The sequence below is a fragment of the Canis aureus genome, chromosome 13 (genome assembly GCF_053574225.1).
Source record: "Canis aureus isolate CA01 chromosome 13, VMU_Caureus_v.1.0, whole genome shotgun sequence".
Lineage (NCBI taxonomy): Eukaryota > Metazoa > Chordata > Mammalia > Carnivora > Canidae > Canis > Canis aureus.
In genome coordinates this window covers 46,500,671-46,520,551 of record NC_135623.1, presented here as the reverse complement: position 1 = coordinate 46,520,551, position 19,881 = coordinate 46,500,671, and the positions used below count along the sequence as shown (strand labels likewise).

General features: G+C 39.1%; 1 protein-coding gene across 10 annotated transcripts in view; it reads right to left on the bottom strand.

Annotated features, from left to right (window-relative positions):
• ANO4 (anoctamin 4) overlaps window positions 1-19,881 on the bottom strand; it is a 405,675-nt gene that overhangs the window by 224,808 nt on the left and 160,986 nt on the right. For all 10 annotated transcript variants that reach the window (XR_013350859.1, XM_077846039.1, XM_077846035.1 and 7 more), the window contains one exon: window positions 4,987-5,178. Coding sequence is in view for 9 of the 10 variants with exons in the window: in XM_077846033.1 (XP_077702159.1) it covers window positions 4,987-5,178 (192 nt within the window). In the remaining variant the exon portion in view is untranslated. The remainder of the gene's footprint in view (window positions 1-4,986; window positions 5,179-19,881) is intronic.

The window sequence follows — 19,881 nt, the reverse complement described above, 5'->3', positions numbered from 1 at the left end:
TCTCATTTCTAGGTGAGGACAAGTCCTAGCTTATTATCCCTCTTCCAAACACTATTCAATTCTGATAGTTTCAATATATATATATAGACAATCTTTCCCAAACCCTGGCCTCTCAGTCCCTGAGAATTGTTTCCTCCAATGGTCTTGCCCTCCACACTATTAAAGCCACACATTTCATACCCTAGTCTAGATCTTGCCATTACTAATAACAGCAAACTCCCCCATAATATCAGTGCCAGGCATTCCACTCACTCTCTTATAACCACTTCTTAACTTTCTAGCTCTTCTTCTCCCTACCTTAAACTTGACACCCTTTCAACCCCTCTGGAACCTTCCACCAATTATCCTATCAATTTCCCACTGCTCCTCATTCCCTTATCAGCTTCATGCCCCTCTTTACCAAGTTTGAATCACATAACAAATTATTATCATTCCCTCTCATTCACCTTTGATTGTTTCTCTCTTTCCCTAATTCCTTGGGAAAACCACAACCCTGACTAAAATGTAATTGTCCATCTATTCTATGTCTTCATGGATATGCCTAAACAAAGTTAAAGAAAAACACACAACCGTGATGACCTGTCCTACTTCAATTTCATGACCATGAATCTCAGACAGCCCTTTAATGTGGGCTGGCTGGCAATCATATTTCCCCTGTCCATACCATCTATCATTATAACATGTCCCTCTCTAAACAAGGCTTTCTTCTCTTTCTCAGTGATGACCTTGCTCCCCATATTACAGATAAAGCTGACACAGTAGGAAAGAACTTTTTAGACCCTCATCACACTGCCAACAGCCACACATACTCTCCCTGCCCATCTGTAATCATAGATAATTTATTCATAATACTATTGTGCATAGCTCTCCTCTCTGACACCCACATCATGAATTCTCCCCTCTTCTGAACATCATAAATTATCTGCTGAAGATATGCTATTTTGAAAAAACAAAATTATCCTTGACTTTACTTCTTCTCCAGGCAGGCAGGGCCTTATTTTCTTCACTAGCCTTCATAGCAAAATTGCTTTTAAAAAGTTGTCTATATTCACAATATCTAATTCATATCTTCCATTTTCTCCTAAGCCCATTTTTTTTAATTTTTTTTTTATTTATTTATGATAGTCACAGAGAGAGAGAGAGAGAGAGAGGCAGAGACACAGGCAGAGGGAGAAGCAGGCTCCATGCACCGGGAGCCCGATGTGGGATTCGATCCCGGGTCTCCAGGATCGCGCCCTGGGCCAAAGGCAGGCGCCAAACCGCTGCGCCACCCAGGGATCCCTCCTAAGCCCATTTTAATCAAGGTTTCATCCCCACCACTTCACCAAAACTGTTCTTATCAAAATCACCATTGATCATCACTTTACTAAAATCAATGGCCAACTCTTAGCTCTCATCCTACTTGACATTCAGCAACATTTAACCTCTCTTCTTGATAAACTTTGCTTCCAAAACATGTAATTTCTAGTTTCTCAACATCCCTGATGGTCATTATTTCCTGATCTTCATTCTCTCCTACCTTTACTATCAGAGTCACCTAGATTCCAGTCCTTAATCCTTTTTCCTTCTCCATCTTTACTTCTTCCATCTGTCATCTCTTTTCATCACATGGCTTTAAAGACCATTTATATGTCAACAACAGTTGATTTTATATATCTTCCTCAAAATAATCTCTCCAACTCCAGACATGCTTATTTCACCAGCCACATGATCTCACCAGTTCTTGTTATTATCATGTCCACAACTGGACTTCTGATCTTGACCCCGCTTCTTCCCTCAACCCCACCAAATCTGCCTCCCCTGCAGCCCTCTCATAACAGTTGATACCAATCCAATTTACTTAGGCCAAAAATCTCAGAACCATCCTTAGCTCTCCTTTCTCTCTTACCCGACATCCAATTCACTAGGAAATCCTGATGGTCCAACTTTAAAATACTCCCAGAATCCAAATTCTCACTACCATTTCTGCCACTCCTAGTTAGAGCTACTATCATCCCTTTTACCAGACTGTTATGATGGCCTCCAATCTGACCTTTCTCCTTTCACCCACTCCTTATATAATGTATTCTCACATAGTTGCCAATGTGGTCCTCTTAAAATATAAGTCACATCAGGGTTCCTGGGTGGCTCAGTCAGTTAAGCATCCCACTCTTGATTTTGACTCAGGTCATGATCTCAGGGTCCCAAGATCAAGCCCTACATTGGGTTCTGTGCTCAGCGGGAAATCTGCTTGATGATTCTCTCTCCCTTTCCCCTTACCTGCTTTTGTGCTCTCAACACTCTCTCTCTGGAATAAATAAATCTTGGAAAAAAAGTCAGATCATGAGATTCTTCTGCTCAAACACCTGTAAGAATTCCCATTTTGCAAAGAGCTCTAAGTCTTTATAATGCCCTACAAAGCCCTGCTTCATCTGATCTATCTAGGTTGGTTTTCCCCCTCACTCCAGGCTCCGGGGTCTCCATGCTGTTCCTCAAACTTCTAGACTCACTCCTCATTGCTGATGTTTCCCAAATACTTAAAGAGTGCCTGGTAATCTAAAAGGCCTTCAATAAACATTTGTCAAAAGAAAGTCAGGTAGAACAATTAGAAAGCTATTGTAATTTGTCAATGATATCCCAATAAAACTGGGAAAAATGTAAAATAAAGCTATTGTAGTAGCCTGAAAAACAGCTAATGAAGGTTCAGTTCAATCCTACCTTGCAAATTGAAAGTGCAAAGATAAACAATCCAGAATCCCTGTCCTTGAAGACCTTATGGTGGAGAGGTAAGTAATTTCAAAATGTTAAAAGATAATGGAACAAAACCAGGGAATCCTAGAGGGAGCAGCATGAACAAAGGTTAGGAGACATGAAATAGGATCATGTGTTGGAGAACTGAAAGCAAGTAAGTCAGATTAGATGCGATGATCTGGTTGATATGACTACTTGGCTAGACTACAGTCCCCCATTACTCAATGAACATTCTATATTCCTGTGAAGATGTTTTGTAGATATAATTAGTCTATAATCAGTTGCTTTCAGTAAAAAAGGTTATCCTAAATAATCTGAGCAGGACTTATCTAATCAATTGAAAGGTCTCAAAAGCTGAAATGAGCCTTCTCTGAAGAAATTCCTCCTATAGACAGTAGCTTCAGCTGCATCCAAAAGTTCCAGCACATCATTCATGATGGCCTGCTCTATGGATTTCAGACCTGCCTACACAGCCTTCCCAATTATCAAAGCCAATTTCTTGTAACAAATCTCTAAATATCCATCTTCTACAGGTTCCGCTTTTCTGGTGGAACTGGGACTGATATACTAGAATATAAAGCTTAACTCAGAAAGGGGCAAAAAAGATGAATGAGAGGCAGTAGGGTTACATTAGGAAGGGCATTTGTTTCTAACATACTCAGAGGTTTGGACTTTACCTCACAATCATCAGGATCAACAAGGTGAATGGCATGATTAAGGGTAGAGATGAATCACTGTGGATTTGATATAAAAGATATACTGGGACAGGAAGCAAGAGGTAGAGAGATGCTGATGGTTGGGAAACCATCTAAGTTACCTATGAGATAAACAAGAGAACCAAGAAAGAAGCCAGGGAACAGTGTTGTGGGGAAAAAGTGATGGTCTGCTCTGGTCTAGTGCATTGGAAGAATGTGCCTCTCAGCATACTGTGATAAAAGGAGGTCACTAAGGGCCTCAAGAATATCTATGACAGAGTGAAGAATCTCGAAACCAGATTGTATTAGGTTCAAGAGTCGAAGGGAAGTGAGAAAGAAGAGAAAACAAGACTAGATTATTCTTTTAGAGGAGAAACATAGCAGAAGAAAGTTCAGTTGTCAAATGAAAACAAGAAGAATGGGAGAAGCTTAAGCCTTCTTCAGTCAAAGGCATGGGAGGGGGAAGTGACAAGAATGAGGGTACACATTCTCCTGAGTGAGGTTCAAGTGAGGAGAGGTGGCCAAGGTCATACGTAAGGCTTGGTCTTGAAAATTTGAGAAAGACCTTCACTTCCTGAAAACTGGAGGAAAAAGAAGTAGGATGAAAGTAAGCAGAGATAAATTTGGAGATGAAGGATAAGGCATCTGCAGTAATTCATGCCTAGTAGCTCTGGGATACACAGTGAGGTTAGGACACAAGGTTATAAGTTGAGAGAAAAATGGTATGTCATATCGAGAGATGGAGGCTCAGCTTTAGATGGGGCTGGGTGGCCACCTGCCACAACATAACACAGACAATCAGGATCAGGTGACAATTATACTAAAGGACTTCTGAACTGCCTTACAATTCAATGTTTCTATGAATCAGACAGGCAGAAACATGGCCTTATTCACTGATGTTTTCTCAGCACCCAAAACAATGCCTGGCATACAGAAGACACTTGATAAATTCACTGAATGAACAAATGAGTGAATGCTTAGATGAGCTTCTCATCCAAACAAGCAGATAAAATCTTTTAATTGAAATTATCTATTTTAAATAGACTCATTTTAACATTTTTAAGAAATCACAGATGTTTTCCAGAGCCTTGAAACTTAATACAACTCCAGTCTTCATCTTCATCTCCAGACATTATAGCCAAGGCAAGCCAAATAACTCAGGTTTCAAAGTGGACATTTTTACCTTGATTTTTTTCCCTGGACTATCTTAGAGCAAATTATCAAGAGAATGGCCAAATCTCTATTTTGTTTTATTATACACCAAGCTTTTTTGAACTAAGAGTTTGCTCAGATTTCCATTTAGATTCTATACTACCATAGGTAGAATGTAGCCTTAACCTTTTGACACATCAAGCTATTTCTCTCCTTATTGGTCTTGGTGACATTTACCATAGACCAAAGGGAAAAGAGGGGGGAAAAAATAAGACTTTTTAAAAAGGCAAGTTTAAAAAAATAAACATAAAAAAAGAAAAAGGTAATTTCAACTGGAATAAAAACATAAGGCAGGCAATATTAGGTTGCTACCAACATGGGTCTCTGTGGAACATTACCCACACGTTACCTGGATGGAAGACTTTGGTTTTCCCATTAGTGATTCCAGAAGAGCTTGCCTCCATTTTTATTGACCTTTGGCCTGGTGGAAGTGAGGAATGCCTGACCACGGGCAGGTGACGGGACCCTGGGCGGCTTGCCACACTTCGCCGTTGATGGATTTGCAAACGTTTTTCAGCCCCATGAATAGATAAACTTAAACCTGGAATGAGAAATAGCACCATTATCATTAAAGAAGTAAGTTCTGAATGGTTAAAATGCCAAATTATTTTCTGGCATGAAATACAGACAGCATAAGTAACTACAGTTCAAATACTCAAGGGACGCTAATAACACTAGAATTCTGATACTGATTGATTTTCACGTTTCATTATTCACTGAACATTATTTCATTCCAAAGTGGATATCCTCAGTTATCATGACAAGAGTTTTAGGAATGAAAATCCCATAATTTCAAATATTAAAATTCTTTCCAAAATTCTGGGAAAATATGCACTTATTTGGATTAGTTAACTGTTGCTGAGTTCCTAAATTGGAATTCCAATAAAAATCAAGCAATTCTTCTCTCTTTTTAAAAAATATTTTAATTCCAGTAGTTAATATACAATGTTATAGCAGTTTCAGGTGTGCAATATAGTGATTCAACAATTCCTTACATCACCCAGTGTTCATCACAAGTGCCCTCCTTCATCCCCATCACCTATATCACCCATCCCGCCACCCACCTCACCTCTGGTAACCATCAGTTTGTTCTCTATCACTGAGAGTCTGTTTCTTGGTTTATCTTTTTTTCTTCTGCTCATCTGTTTCTTAAATTCCACATGAGTGAAATCACATGGTATTTCACTTTCTCTGACTTATTTCACTTGGTATTATATTCTCTAGCTCCATCCATGTTGTTGCAAATGGCAAGATTTTATACTTTTATGGCTGAATAATATTCTATTATATATATCACATCTTCTTTTTTTAAGATTTTATGTATTTATTCACAAGAGACACAAAGAGGCAGAGACATAGTTAGAGGGAGAAGCAGGCTCCCCATGGGGAGCCCATTGCGGGACTCGATCCCAGGACCCCAGGATCACGACCTCAGCCAAAGGCAGACGCGCAACCACTGAGCCCCCTAGGTGCCCCTATCTTTATTCATTCATCAATTGGTGGACACTTGGGCTGTTTCCATAATTTGGCTATTGTAGATGATGCTGCAAAAAAAAAACACAGGGATGCACGAATCTCTTTGAATTAGTGTTTTTGTATTTTTTGGGTAAATATCCAGTAGTACGATTACTGGATCATGCAGTAGTTCTATTTTTAACTTTTGAGGAATCTCCATACTGTTTTCCACAGTGGCTTCACCAGTTTGCATTCCCACCAACAGTATAAAAGGGTTCCCTTACTCCACATACTCACCAACACTTATTTTTGTGTTGTTGATTTTAGCCACTCTGACAGGTGTAAGGTAATACCTGACTGTAGTTTTGATTTGCATTTCCCTGATGATGAATGATGTTGAGCATCTTTTCATGTGTCTGTTTCTTTGGAGAAATGTCTATTCATGTCTTCTGCCCATTTTGAGGGGCTTTAGGTGTTGAGTTTTTAAATATATTTTGGATACTAACCCTTTATCTGATATGCCACTTGCAAATATCCTCTCCCAATTAGTAGGCTGCGTTTTAGTTTTGCAGATGGTTTCCTTTGCTGTGCAGAAACTTTTTATTTTGATGTAGTCCCAATAGTATATATTTGCTTTTACTTATATAGTGTCCTTCTTTGTATCTTTTTACAGACTTTGATTTAAATATTGCTACTCCAGCTTTCTTTTGACAACCATTTGCATGATAAATGTTTCTCCAACCCCTCAATTTCAATCTGCAAGTGTCTTTAGGTCTGAAATGAATCTCTTGTAGGCAATATATAGATGGGTCTTGTTTTTTTATCCACTATCACTGTATTATTTTGATTAGAGCATTTAGTCCATTTATATTCAAGGTAATTATTGATAGATATGTATTAACTGCCATTTTGCTACTTGTTTTGTGGTTGTTTTTGTAGTTTTTCTAGATCCTTTCTTCTCTTTCTTTCATGGTTTATTAGTTTTCTTTATTGATGTATTTGGAGTCCTTTCTCTTTATTCTTTGCATATCTATTAGCAGGCTTTGATTTGTGGTTACCATGAGGTTTGTAGATAATATCTTATGCACATGGTAGTCTATATTAAGTTGATAGTCACTTAAGTTAAACTCATTTTTTATTCCTCTCCATGTTTTAGTTACATGGTATCATAGTTTATATCCTTTCATGGATCCCTTGACTGATTTTTTACAGAGATACTTATTTTTACAGCTTTTGTGTTTCCTACTCTTCATATTCTCATTTTTGGTCTCTCCTTTCCACTTAAAGAGTCCCCTTTAATATTATTTGTACGGCTGGTTTAGTGCTCATGAGCTCCTTTAGTTTTTGTCTATCTCTGAAACTCTATCTCTCCTTCTATTTTGAATGATAGCCTTGCGGGATAGAGTATTCTTGGCTATAGACTTTTCCTTCACAGCACTTTGAATATATCATGCCACTCTCTTCTGGCTTGCAAAGTTTCTGCTGAAAAATCCATGGATAGCCTTACACAGACTCCCTTGTTTGTAACTGATTTCTCTTGCTTTTAAATATTTTTTAAAAGATTTTATTTTTTTATTCATGAGAGACACAGAGAGAGGCAGACACAGGCAGAGAGAGAAGCAGGCTCTTGCAGGGAGCTTGATGAGGGACTCGATCCCAGGACCCCAGGATCATGCCCGGAGCAAAAGGCAGATGCTCAACCACTGAGCCACCCAGGCATCCCACATTTAAATTTTTTTATGGCTAATTTTTACCATTTTGATTACCATGTATCTTGGTGTGGACCACCTTTGGTTGATTTTGTTGGGGGATCTCTACGCCTTCTGGATCTGGATATCTGTTTCCTTTCCCAGGTCAGGGAAGTTTTCAGCTACTATATCTTCAAATAAATTTTCTGTCTCCCTTTCTCTCTCGGCCTTCTAGGTTTCCTATAGTGCAATATTATTATGCTTGATGGAGTCACTGAGTTCCCTAAGTCTATTCTTGTTTTACATAAATTATTTTTTCTCTCAAATTTTCAGCTTTATTACTTGTCATTACTCTGTCTTCTAGTCAATTCATTCTTCTGCTTCTTCCAGCTTATTTATTCCATCAAGTTTATTTTTAATTTCATTTACTGCATTCTGTATCTCTGATTGGTTCTTTTTCATGTTTTCTATCTCTGTATTAAGGGTCTCACTGAGGTCTTCCACTCTTTTCTCAAATCCAGTGGGTGTCTTTATGACCATTATTTTAAATTGTCTCTCAGGCATGTTACTTACATCCATTTCTCTTAGGTCTCTTGCTGTGGTTTTGTCCTGTTCTTTGTGACATATTCCTCTATCTCTTCATTTTGTCTAGTTCTCTGTGTCTGTTTCTGTGTGTTTGGGAAGTCAGCTACATCTCTTGCTCTTGAAAGTAGTGAGCCAGCTGTACACTTTTTAACTAAGTAGTGCTGGTCCTCCTCCGCAGGGGATGCACAGTGCTATTAGAGACCTGGGCCAACCTGGCTATTCCACGAACACCTCAGATGAGAAATGCAGTTTTAACAAAGCACCCACATCTTCCTTAGGGGGTCATGGGATATAATGTTGGCAAGGTTTGTGTGAGTCTTCTCAGGGATGGAATCTACAGCACTGGGACTGAGACAGGATTGGTTGGAGGGGCAGGGCACAGTGTAAGCAAGTTATGGGGGAGTGCTGGTGCCATGCTGGTTCCCACAGGTAGCTGTTTATGATGAGGGGTAGGGAAAGGAAATGGCATCTGCCAGCTCCTTTGCTTCTGGAAAAGTCTCTCAGCTAACTCAGATTAGTAACTATACTTCCTGTAAGCTCCAGATGCTTTTCAAACTGCTTATATCTTCAGAGGCTGTTTGCGGTGCTGTCTCTTTAAGGGCAAGGGCTCAGCTTCCTATTGCCCTCTGGGCTCTGAGAGCAGAGCTAGCTGATTTTTCAGGTTCCAAGCTGTAAGTCCTGCTGATGGTCAGTACTCACAAAATTCAGCCCTGATTCTCAGAGCCAAATGCTATAGGGATTTCTCTTTCCCTTATACGCTCCCTAGTCAGTCTGTTTCTCACCCCTCTCTTGACCCATGGCTCCCTCCCCTCAGCAGTTAGATTCATGGGGTTTAGGTTCCCACCAAGTCCTTGTCCTTCCTACTCTCTTGATGTGACCTCTTCATTACATTTAGTTGTGGATTTTGTTTGGCCAGTCTTTGGGTCCTTTTCTGGGTTGCTTGTTCTGAAGTGAGTATGATTCTAGTTGTATCTGTGAGATGAGATGAATTTAGAGTCCTGCTACTCTGGCATCTTCCCTGGGAGTCCCCAAGCAAATTTTAATTAAAAAAAAATCAAGCAACTTTTTCCACAGCATTCATGTACAGACCAGAGCTGAAGGCTGAACTCAGATTTAGGCCTCTGGTAATCTTAAAATTACATAACTTTTTAGAGCAAGTTATCCAGGAAAATTTCAAACATACTAAAGGCAAAAAGGATAGAATAATAAACCCCATGTAATCATCACCTAGCTTCAACAAATATCACTTTTCCATAAAGCTGGAGAGAAAAAAAGATTTTTCTCATCTTGTTTTTTCCGTTCCACTCCCTTTGTTGATTTGCTTCTTAGGTGCTAGTTTTTGTTTTTGTTTTAAAGATTTTATTTATTTGAGAGAAAGAGTGCACATGAGCAGGGGGGAGGGGCAGAGGGAGAAGCAGACTTCTAGCTGAGTGCTGAGCACAACGTGGGGCCTAAGACCCTGAGGTCATGACCAGAGCTGAAGGCACCTGCTTAACCACTTAACTGACTGAGTCACTGAGACACCCCTGGTGCTACAGTAGTTTAAAGCAAGCTCTAGACATCATGTAAATCTCATCAAAAACAATATTGATCATGTTGACTTGCATTGATTGTATCAATATGGACTATACCTACTGATTCATATGAACCATATAAAAAATTCAAGATATTTTAAAATAAAATAAGCAAAAGATTTTTAAAAAAGAACACACATTGATCACCATTAGAGTTTGCTAAAATACCAATTCGTTATTCAGAAAATTGATAAAGGGAAAGAAGCATCTATCCCTGCTTTTCCCTTACTAACTATATTTCAAGGTAACCAGACGGTTGATAAGATAAAGTTCTTCACTACAGATTTCCCAGTAATAAATTACTGATGAAAAAGAGAATTGGAAAATAACTTTAGAAGCCTTGGTGAAATATTAAAGATAAGTTTTGTCCAAAGAAGTCCTATGAAGACAGAGCTGGAATTCAAACTCTGAGAAGACTAAATTCAGATCTTTTAAAAAAGCCAAGGAAAGGTATTAGCCTTATTTAATGCCAATCAGCCAGGGGAACATGGTCAGGAATCATGCTATCTGATGGAGGAAAGCTGAGCTTCACCAAATCACAGAATTTTTTATTAAGAGGAGAATATCTTGAAATATGAAGGTAAAAATTTAGAGTTGGAAGCTACTTTAGTGGTTGGCTAATTAATTTGGTGCCTTATATGGATGAACAAACTGAGACCGACAGGGAGAAACAGTCTACTTATTATCAGTACTGGGAGGCCACAGTAAGAAGTCTACTAAAAACCCAGAAATGAAGGAAATAAAAGCCTTCCCAGAGGTATATTGTAAATCAGCAATCATGGGTCATGTCAGAGATATTATGATTTTCTCAGGTGCAACAGGTGTGAGCCTTCTACTCCTAGCCTGCTCCCTACTATGGTTGTATGTTCCATATTTCCAGAGAGATGCAAAACAAACATCTGTAGACACACCAAGACTCCAAAAGAATGCAGATAAATTTTCAGGTGACAGATGAGGGGCTAGCAGATATTTTAAGGCAACATCAGACAGTACATGCAGTCTGAGTCTGCAACCATGAAACGGACCACTCTTGAAAAAACACGTCTCCTTGTACCTATTTCAGAGGATTACTAGGCTAATGGAACCAGGACTGTGACTCAGTGTGGCACTTCCAGTTCTTATAAAACTCCCTTCAAGGTAGTATAAAATGTTAGAAATGACAATAAAAATTACACTGTGGAAATAAATGGTCTAGGTACTTGGAATTATTGAATTCTATATTAAAAATATAATAATGTAGATCAGGGGGAAAATGTCAAAAAAAATCATGAGTATGGTCAGGTGAAGATGGATATGGGGAAGATGGGTATGTTATACTGGAATTAGGGAGGAATCCTTACTGCCTCAGCAAATCCATATAGTCCTCCAGAAATTAAGATTTCTCAGAGGTGCAGATAAAGGACCTGGTCCATCAGAGCTCTCTTCATACAATTGCTAAGTCTATGGGGGAGAGAGATATGTAAACCAATAGCATGTAATATGTCAAATATACTCCAGACATGAAAAGTTAACATTTATTGAAGACTTAGCAGTTACACATTCAGAAATGAATTGTCAGTCAATAAATTGCATCATCCAATTTGTTCTTAATTACTTTGGAAAAAAGCGTTGACGCTGATTATGTATTAAATGCCAGGTACTGCACCAAATATTGATTATTAACCCATTAATGCCTCACCCCAATCCTACAAGACAGAGAATTGGTATCTACATTTTACAGATAGGAAACCTGAGGCTCAAGAGGCAAAGTTATTTGTCCAAAGTCACACAAGTGAGTAACAAATTTTAACACTAGTTTTTTCCACTATAGCACGTAGCCTGATTAATTTAATTAACTTAATTAAATTAATTGAATGCCAGGCAATACATAGGCTGTTTTTGTGTGGGTGTTTTTGTTTGTTTTGTTTTGTTTTAGAGGGGGAGGGGGGTAGGGGCTGAGGAAGAAAAGAGTTTTTAGCAGGCTCCAAGCCCAGTGTGGAGCCTGATGCAGGGCTCAATTTCACAACCCTGAGATCATAACCTAAGCCAATCAAGAGTTGGACACTTAACTGACTGAGCTACCGAGGTGCCCCTACAAATGCTGTGTTAAGTCTACAGTGGTTCTAAATAATTTAACAAGGCAAGATTAGAAGGTATGGTATACTGACACTCCTATGACCCAAACTCTTATGAAACCATCTCTTTTCCATCCATTTTGAAATATCTTCCTCGTTTCTGACCAGCTATCAAATGCCTTAGTCAAAAAGAACCAGCCCAAACTGCACCTTCCCCTTGAAGCCCTTCCAGTCCCTCTAGCTCTGAGTCAATAAATACTCTGTCTCCAATCGTGCAGTGAGACTTTACCATGTAGTACTCTTAGACTCTCATTCACCTGTCAGCACATGGCTGTCCCATTTCTCCAACTATCTCAAGAGTCTCTAAGGGCAAGGATCTGTGTACTTCCCAGATTCCTTCCTCAGCTCTGAACAAAGTACACTCCATACAGAGACGTGGGATGACAGTTTGCCATTGGTTCCTTCTCCCTCTGCACAATGCATACCACATGGTGCAAAGACTTGCTGGGCATAGGTAGAGCAGATTCAAAAACCAGTCAAGGAAAAGGCATTGAGTATGTTGACCTGTGCAACCAATTTTTAATTTCATGCTTCCTGTATCACTATATACTCATCATCTTTCCTAGAGTCTTTTAGGCCTGAAACTTGGCTGCTTTCCCTTGCTTCAGCACACAGCTTCTTCCCCAATGCACACTGCTGAGAAGGTGGAACCCAAGCTATGTTAAGTTTGTAATCTTTCCACCTTTCTACCTCCACATATCTTTCCAACAACAACAAAAAAAGTACCTTTTCCCTTGAGACCTATCTACCTTACTTGATAAAAGATATGGAAGCAGAACCTTGAGAAACACACACCTTTAGAGGTGAAGAGAGCAAGCATAGTAGATATTAAAATGTGAATGCTGGGGTCAGGGTTTCTGGGTCCAATTTTTGGCTAGTCCACCATTCCCTATCTATTTTACCTGTGCAAGTTATTTGATCTTTTGTGCCTCAGTTTAATCACCTATAAAATGGGGATAATAACAGTTTTAACAGTTTTTGCCTCACAGAGTCACGAGAATGAGTTAATACCTGCAAGGTACTTAGGGTAGTGCTCACCATACAGCAGGTGTTCAGTGCAAGGCAGAGGTCATCACTGCCCTCTATCCTATCAGGGTAGCCTGGGTGGCTCAGGGGTTTAGCGCTGCCTTCAGCCCAGGGCAGGATCCTGGAGACCCAGGATCGAGTCCCGCATCGGGCTCCCTGCATGGAGCCTGCTTCTCCCTCTGCCTCTTTCTCTCTCTCTCTCTCTATGTCTCTCATGAATAAATAAATACAAATCTTTTTAAAAAAAAGTTTATCCTATCAGTGACTTCCCTGAACTTTTCACTCTTACCCCTTAGGCCCTGGAATTTAATACCATTGCCCCTACCCATCTGTTTTTTAAACTTTTCCTTTGGTTTCCATGACATGCACACTTCTCACCACTCCCTCTCCTAACTGTAAACTCTCTTCTCTCCCTTGTTCTCCAAGGGCAGGGGTGGGGTGGGGTGTTAGTTTCCTTGGGCTACCATAACTTATTACCACTGCTCTGGTGGCTTGAAACAACAGAAATTTATTATCACCCTGTTCTGGAGGCTAGACATCTGAAATCAAGGTGTTAGGAGGACTGTGATTTCTCCAGAAGTTCTGTAGGTGGAATTTTCTCCTTGCTTCTCTTAGCCTCTCATGGGTGCTGCATTCCTTGGTATTTCTTGTTTGTGACAACATCGCTCCAATGTCTCTCTCCATTGTCTCATCACCTCCTATCTCCCTCTGCCTTTCTCTTATAAGGACATGCCTGTTGGCATTTAGGAGCCACCTGGATAAAACAAAATAATATCTTGATCTTAAGGTCCTTAATGACATCTACAAACTCTTTCCAAATAAGATCACTTCCACAAGGTCTACGGATTAGAACATGGATGTATATTTGGGGACCATTATCAGCCTACCACAGGGAGGGGGGGTTCCAAAGGTTTTGACTTTGCTATTTTTCTCTCCATCCTCTCTCCAAGTGATCTTGCAAATTTCATGTCTCCAGCTGTTGCCTTCATGAGGTTACCTCCCAAAGTCATTCTTGCTCTACCTCCCAAATTTCAAATCTATCTTTCCTACTTGGTTTGAATCCTTCTCCTGAGAAATTCGATGAGTCCACAGAAACACAGTAAATATTTAATATTTTGATAAGAGAAACAAGCTCAGACCTCTTTTAAATACCTCATATATTTTCCGTAAAATCCTATCTAAAATGTGAGTACTTTTCTCAATAAAATAAAATTCTTTGGTGCTCTTTCTCTCTGGCCCACTTCCAACTGCACTAGCTCTAGATGCATTGCAAAGTAGAAGTGCACCCATGTAAAAGTGATTTGCTTTCATCTAAATGTCACTCCTGTGATTCAGAAGAACTCTGTGCCACAGGAACATCTGCAGCTCTGTAGATGTTTTACAACTTGCAGCCATACCGTCTCTGTGTTGCATCACTCTCCTTGTCATTTCTTAGATAATTTACTTTTCAAACCAATGAAAACCTATGTTTTGAATGTCACTACCATAAGCAAAATATAAAACTTACGTATTCCTGATTAAGAAAAAAAGTAATTTGTGCAAGGGGATATTTATTTCTAGTTTCCTCTTTTTCTCAGATTTAACTGCAGAGTAGAGAACAAATCCAGCACTTCCTCTTTCCAAAACACTTATGAGAACAGAGGTGAAAATTCTCCTGGCTGCTTCTCAGGCTTAGAATTGCTTTCCCAAACTTCTGGAGCTTTTCTAGTATCTTCTTTTTATTGGGTTCAAAATACATGTTACAAAATATTTTATAAAATAGGCTGATACCCTCCCATATCCTTGGGATAAAGAAGACTCAAACACATAGATTGCATATAGCCAAAGGTGCACCCCAATTATTATCATCTTAGGTATATGTACATTACAGGGGGCAGAATTTTGCAACCTCCATCATGATGAGCTCAGGTGAACCCACAGCAAACATTATGAGGAGCTTTGAGTATCAGAAATGGTGGGTAACTGAATGTGAGTGCCTTCCAGGGAGCAGTCACAGATGCTGAGATGTAACCCATATGAGACCCCTTTGGAGGCCTGATGATGGAGCACTGTTTAGTCTTAGTAGACCTAACAAAAGGATTAGCTACAATCCAACCTTCTCTGGTCCTTGGGTGTGTCATGTAATCTTCTGTTTGGTCTCCCTGCATTGTAATAGGCCATTTGATGGCCTGGCATCAGCATATTACACAAATCTAGCAGTACCAACATATCAAAAGACATCAAAACTGCCAAGTTATTGTTGTTTGTAATTTTTTTGTGACAGTTGTCTATCTAATACTACATGAACCTGGCATTCAAGCACTTTGAAAAAAAGACCAAAATGCTAAGGATTAGATATAATACTACCCAGATTTAACTCTTGGCTCAGTGTCTACATAAAAAATTTACAGAATCAGAATGGATAAGTCTGTAAGAATGTGTAACCAGCATTACTAAATTCAAATAAAGTGCTGGAGATAAATTATCAGGGTTTCTCTCCTTCAAACCCATCTTTAGACCAGAGACATGAAATGTGCTTGCATAATTTTGTCTGAGTTACTTATTCTCTGACCCCTCCCTATTTCAGCACTTCTAAGGGTCCTCTACAAGATCTACTCCTATTGGAGGGCCCCTTTTTCCATGGCTTTCCTTCGGGTAGGCTCTAATATTACCCTTGTTTCTTTACAAATAGTGAAGCCCCAACTATTGCTAGACCCTGAGTGCTTCACTACTCTTAACTTCCTTAACACAACCCCTCCTTTGCAACATAAGAATTCCCTTTATTAAAATATGTTCATTGGTTAGAATTCTGTTTTCTCTTGAGCCTTGGTTATCAGAGACTCAGAAATCCATCCCTTTTGATTTTAATACTTAAAGGTTCTACATCTTCATCAGTCAACAATATCATCATGGAAAACTTCCCTGGAAGGTTCTCAAAAACTTCATGTGTGCTATCCTTCACCTTTGCCCCCTAAGACTTTGTTGTTTTATGACATTTTAGTCATCTTTCTTTTTCTTTACTACTCTGAAGTCTAATCTAAACCCTGGATTTCTCACTTCACCTCATCCTGTGATATTTAACTTACCTGTATTTTTACATTCTCACTCAGGGAAGCAATGAGAAAATGGCTATGGAATTATTGTCATCTCATGAAAGTTTAAGGGTTTTCTTTGTGTTCTGTGGCCTTAGACACAATGTACTTCCCCTCTACTCCCCCCACCCCATACACAGATATAAAACTTCTAACAGAAAATTGTCATAGATTATATTTTAGGATGTAAACAAGATGGAAGTAAGCAATTACAAGAGTATAGCTTAAAATTAATACCTTGGGAAAGAGCTCTTTTTGAGACTTTCCATTGTTCATTGATTGATTCATGGAGCAAACATTTGTTAAGAGCTCACTATGCTAAGCACCAAGGATTCAAGGATTCAGAGATTAAGGGATAAAGTCCTTACACTCACAGAGCTCGAAGTCTGACAGAGGAGACATACCCTAGTCCTAAAGCAGCAAAGAGCTAGGGCTTCTAATGTCATCTGGAGAAAGATCAACACTTTCTGGGTTTAAAAAAAAAAAAAAAGATCAGGTCATTTGGGCTTTCCTTAAGCAGCTAGTGAAAAGGCATCTCTGGTTGACCTAAAACAAATTTAACTATTTGGCATTTTTCATAATAGAGTGGTGTTGTCAAATGTTATTACATCCAAGTACATAGAGTTGGGGGCAGGCAACAAAAATAACCAAGAAACTAGGTATCTACTTCACCTGGTAAAATCCACACATTGTGAAAAAGTGAACACTACAATTCCTAAATTTCAGTGGAACCACTTATTAAGTGATATCACCAAGTGAGCAACTTAAATAGCATAATATTAGACCTTAAGATCCTTGGACTCAACTTTAACTTAGCAGTCAATAAAATGTTCTAGAAGTGAAACAAAATGGTTTATTTCCAGGAACATCAAATGATAAACACTAATCCCCTAAAAGGAACATTACTTTAAATAAGATTTTGGTCATTTAGACAAATGAGCAAAAATTTAGTTAAAAAAATTTCTTTTTTTCTTTTAACAAAGTAACTTGTGTCTACTGACAATGAGCTCTACACTCTATCTTAGGCCTAATGACAGAAACAAGGATGATGGGGGCAGAATCTGTGCCCCTGCAAGGAAAAAAAAAAGTATATAGAAGTTACTCTAACAAAAGGGAGAGGTAAAAGGACCACAAGGAGGTATGATTCAGACTATGTGCACTCCAAGCACACTTCTCCTGTAAAGAGCTGTATAGTAAATATTTTTGGCTTTGTGGGCCATATGATCTCTGTTGCAATTACTCAACTCTGCTGGTATAGCCCCAAAGCAGCCATTGACAATATATAAACAAAGGAATGTGGCTGAGTTCCAATAAAGTTTTACTTTTAAAACCAGGCAATGGGTCAGGCTTGGTCCATTGGCTGTAGCATTCCCCACTCAGAGTTATGTGGATAGGCAAAGATGAAGGGAAAGAGCATTCCTGGCAACAGGGTATGAAAGAACAAAATGGGGATGCCTGGGTGGCTCAGCGGTTAGGACGTGATCCTGGAATTCCAGGATCAAATCCCACATCGGGCTCCCTACATGGAGTCTGCTTCTCCCTCTGCCTATGTCTCTGCTTCTCTCTCTGTGTGTGACTCTCATGAATAAATAAAATCTTAAAAAAAGAAAGAACAAAATTAATTCATGGAAGGAAAAGGTGTCCAGTTTCAAGCATGTTTAAGACGTGTGAGCAGTTAACATTGGCTCTTTAGACTGAAAGTAATAACAACTGACTTTTGTATGGAATTTTAAATTTTTTTAGACATTTTGTCAAGAGCCTTGAATGCTGCACTAAGAGTATAATCTTCTTTTTAGGACAGTGAGGAATCACTGAAGATATGTGAGCAAGGTTGGGAGGGTGCATCACTAGAACAGAGATTTAGGAAGAGATTGACTACTTCAACTGGGGAAAGAGATCACAGTAAGAACACAGGGTTCTGGGTCAGAACAGTGTAGTAAGGACACAAACAGATTCAAGAGAGGCTGAAAGTAGATTCCATAGAATTTAAGGATAACTTTTTGAGGTTTAGGGGTGTGAGGAGAGAATCAAAATTAACTTTGGATCTGGAGATAGTAACAGAAATAAAAACAGATGGGATATTTGATAGGCAAGATGTTGAGTTAAGTTTTGGATATTCTAGCTCTCTGGCTCCCCCTGGAAAAATAAGCCTTTTCCAAGGTATTAATTTTAAGCCATACTCTGGATTTGGACATCTAAATAAAATGTTCACCCAGCACTGCCAGAAATAGAGGTGTGGAGTTTGGAAATCTTTCTGGCTGGAGTTCTTTGCCTAGAACTGCACTGAAGGGGCCACTGAAGGAGACAGATTAATGCTAAAGCTCTGAGAGATACTATACTTTTTGTAGAGAAGAAATGAGAACTCAGATAAGTCTTGAGGGAACTTCTAGAAGGGGAGTAACCAAAACAACAGTGACAATAGCACTTGTTGAGGATTTATCATATGCCAGGCATCATTCTAAGAGTAATAAATATATTAACTCATTTAAACATTGTGTCAACCATATGTGGGACATACATATTATTGATTTCAATTTTACAGATGAGAAAATTAATGTATAGAAATAGTGTGTAAGTTACCCAAGGTCACACATAAGTGCCACAGCCATCATTTGAACTCAGGCAGCCTGACTACCTCACACAGCAATATTGCTTTCAGTAGAAGGGAGTCAACTGGGCTGACTGCATGCTAAAGAAAGGTCAAAGAAGTTGAGAATGGACGAGAGAAAGGTTTAAAATGAAGTGAGACAGAAGTGGATGCCAAAACACAAGAAGCTGAAGAATGAGAAGATGGGAAATGAGCACAGGAACTGCAAACAGTGAATCCAATACACTGAATTCAGGTCCTGCAGCCAGTAGAATAATGGCTTTCCTGGAATCTGTGAATATGATACCTACACATAGCAAAGAGGAATCTGCAACTTGATTAAGGACTTTGATATGAGGGAGATTTTGTTGGGTTATATGGGGAAACCCAATCTCATCATCAGTCCTTAAAAGCAGACAGCCTTTTGTGGCTGGGGTCAAAGAGAGATGCTCTACTGCTGGCTCATGGAAGCAGCCACAAGGCAAAGAATGTGGCAGCTCTAGAAACTGGAAAAGGAAGGGAAACAAATTCTCCAGAGCCTCCAAAAAAAAATTGATTTAGGCAATTGAGAACTGTGTCAAACTTCTACCTTTGAAGAACTTTCAGATAATACATTTGTGTCATTTTCAGCCACCAAGTGTGTGGCAATTTCTTACCATAGAAATAAAATACTAATCCAGGTTCCCATCTCTCCTTAATCACATTAATATTTTTGCTAATGATTCCAATACCCTGGTCTATCAGCCTATCCCAGGCCACCAACACTGATAATGAGCTTTCCCCAGAGTCAGCATGGCCTCCCAGATGTTCAAGCCCGTGTACCTAGGGGACAAGGAAGGAGACAGATGGTGAAGTTGGTTCTGTCTGAATTTCCTTAACCAATATTTGATTTAACTGACCATAAAACAAATGTTAACTCAGAAAAGTCCAAAAATTTATCAAAACCAACTATAGAATACAACCCACTAATTATTTACTGACCAGCTCTATGCTAATAATGGTGCAATTAGATACTGAGCTGTATAAACCCTTGATTTAACAAATGTTTGAAGAACAGAACAAAATGACATTAACATATATGCACTTTGAGATATAACTTTTTAATCAAATTTACAATTATTATTTCCAAAAGAATGATGAAGGT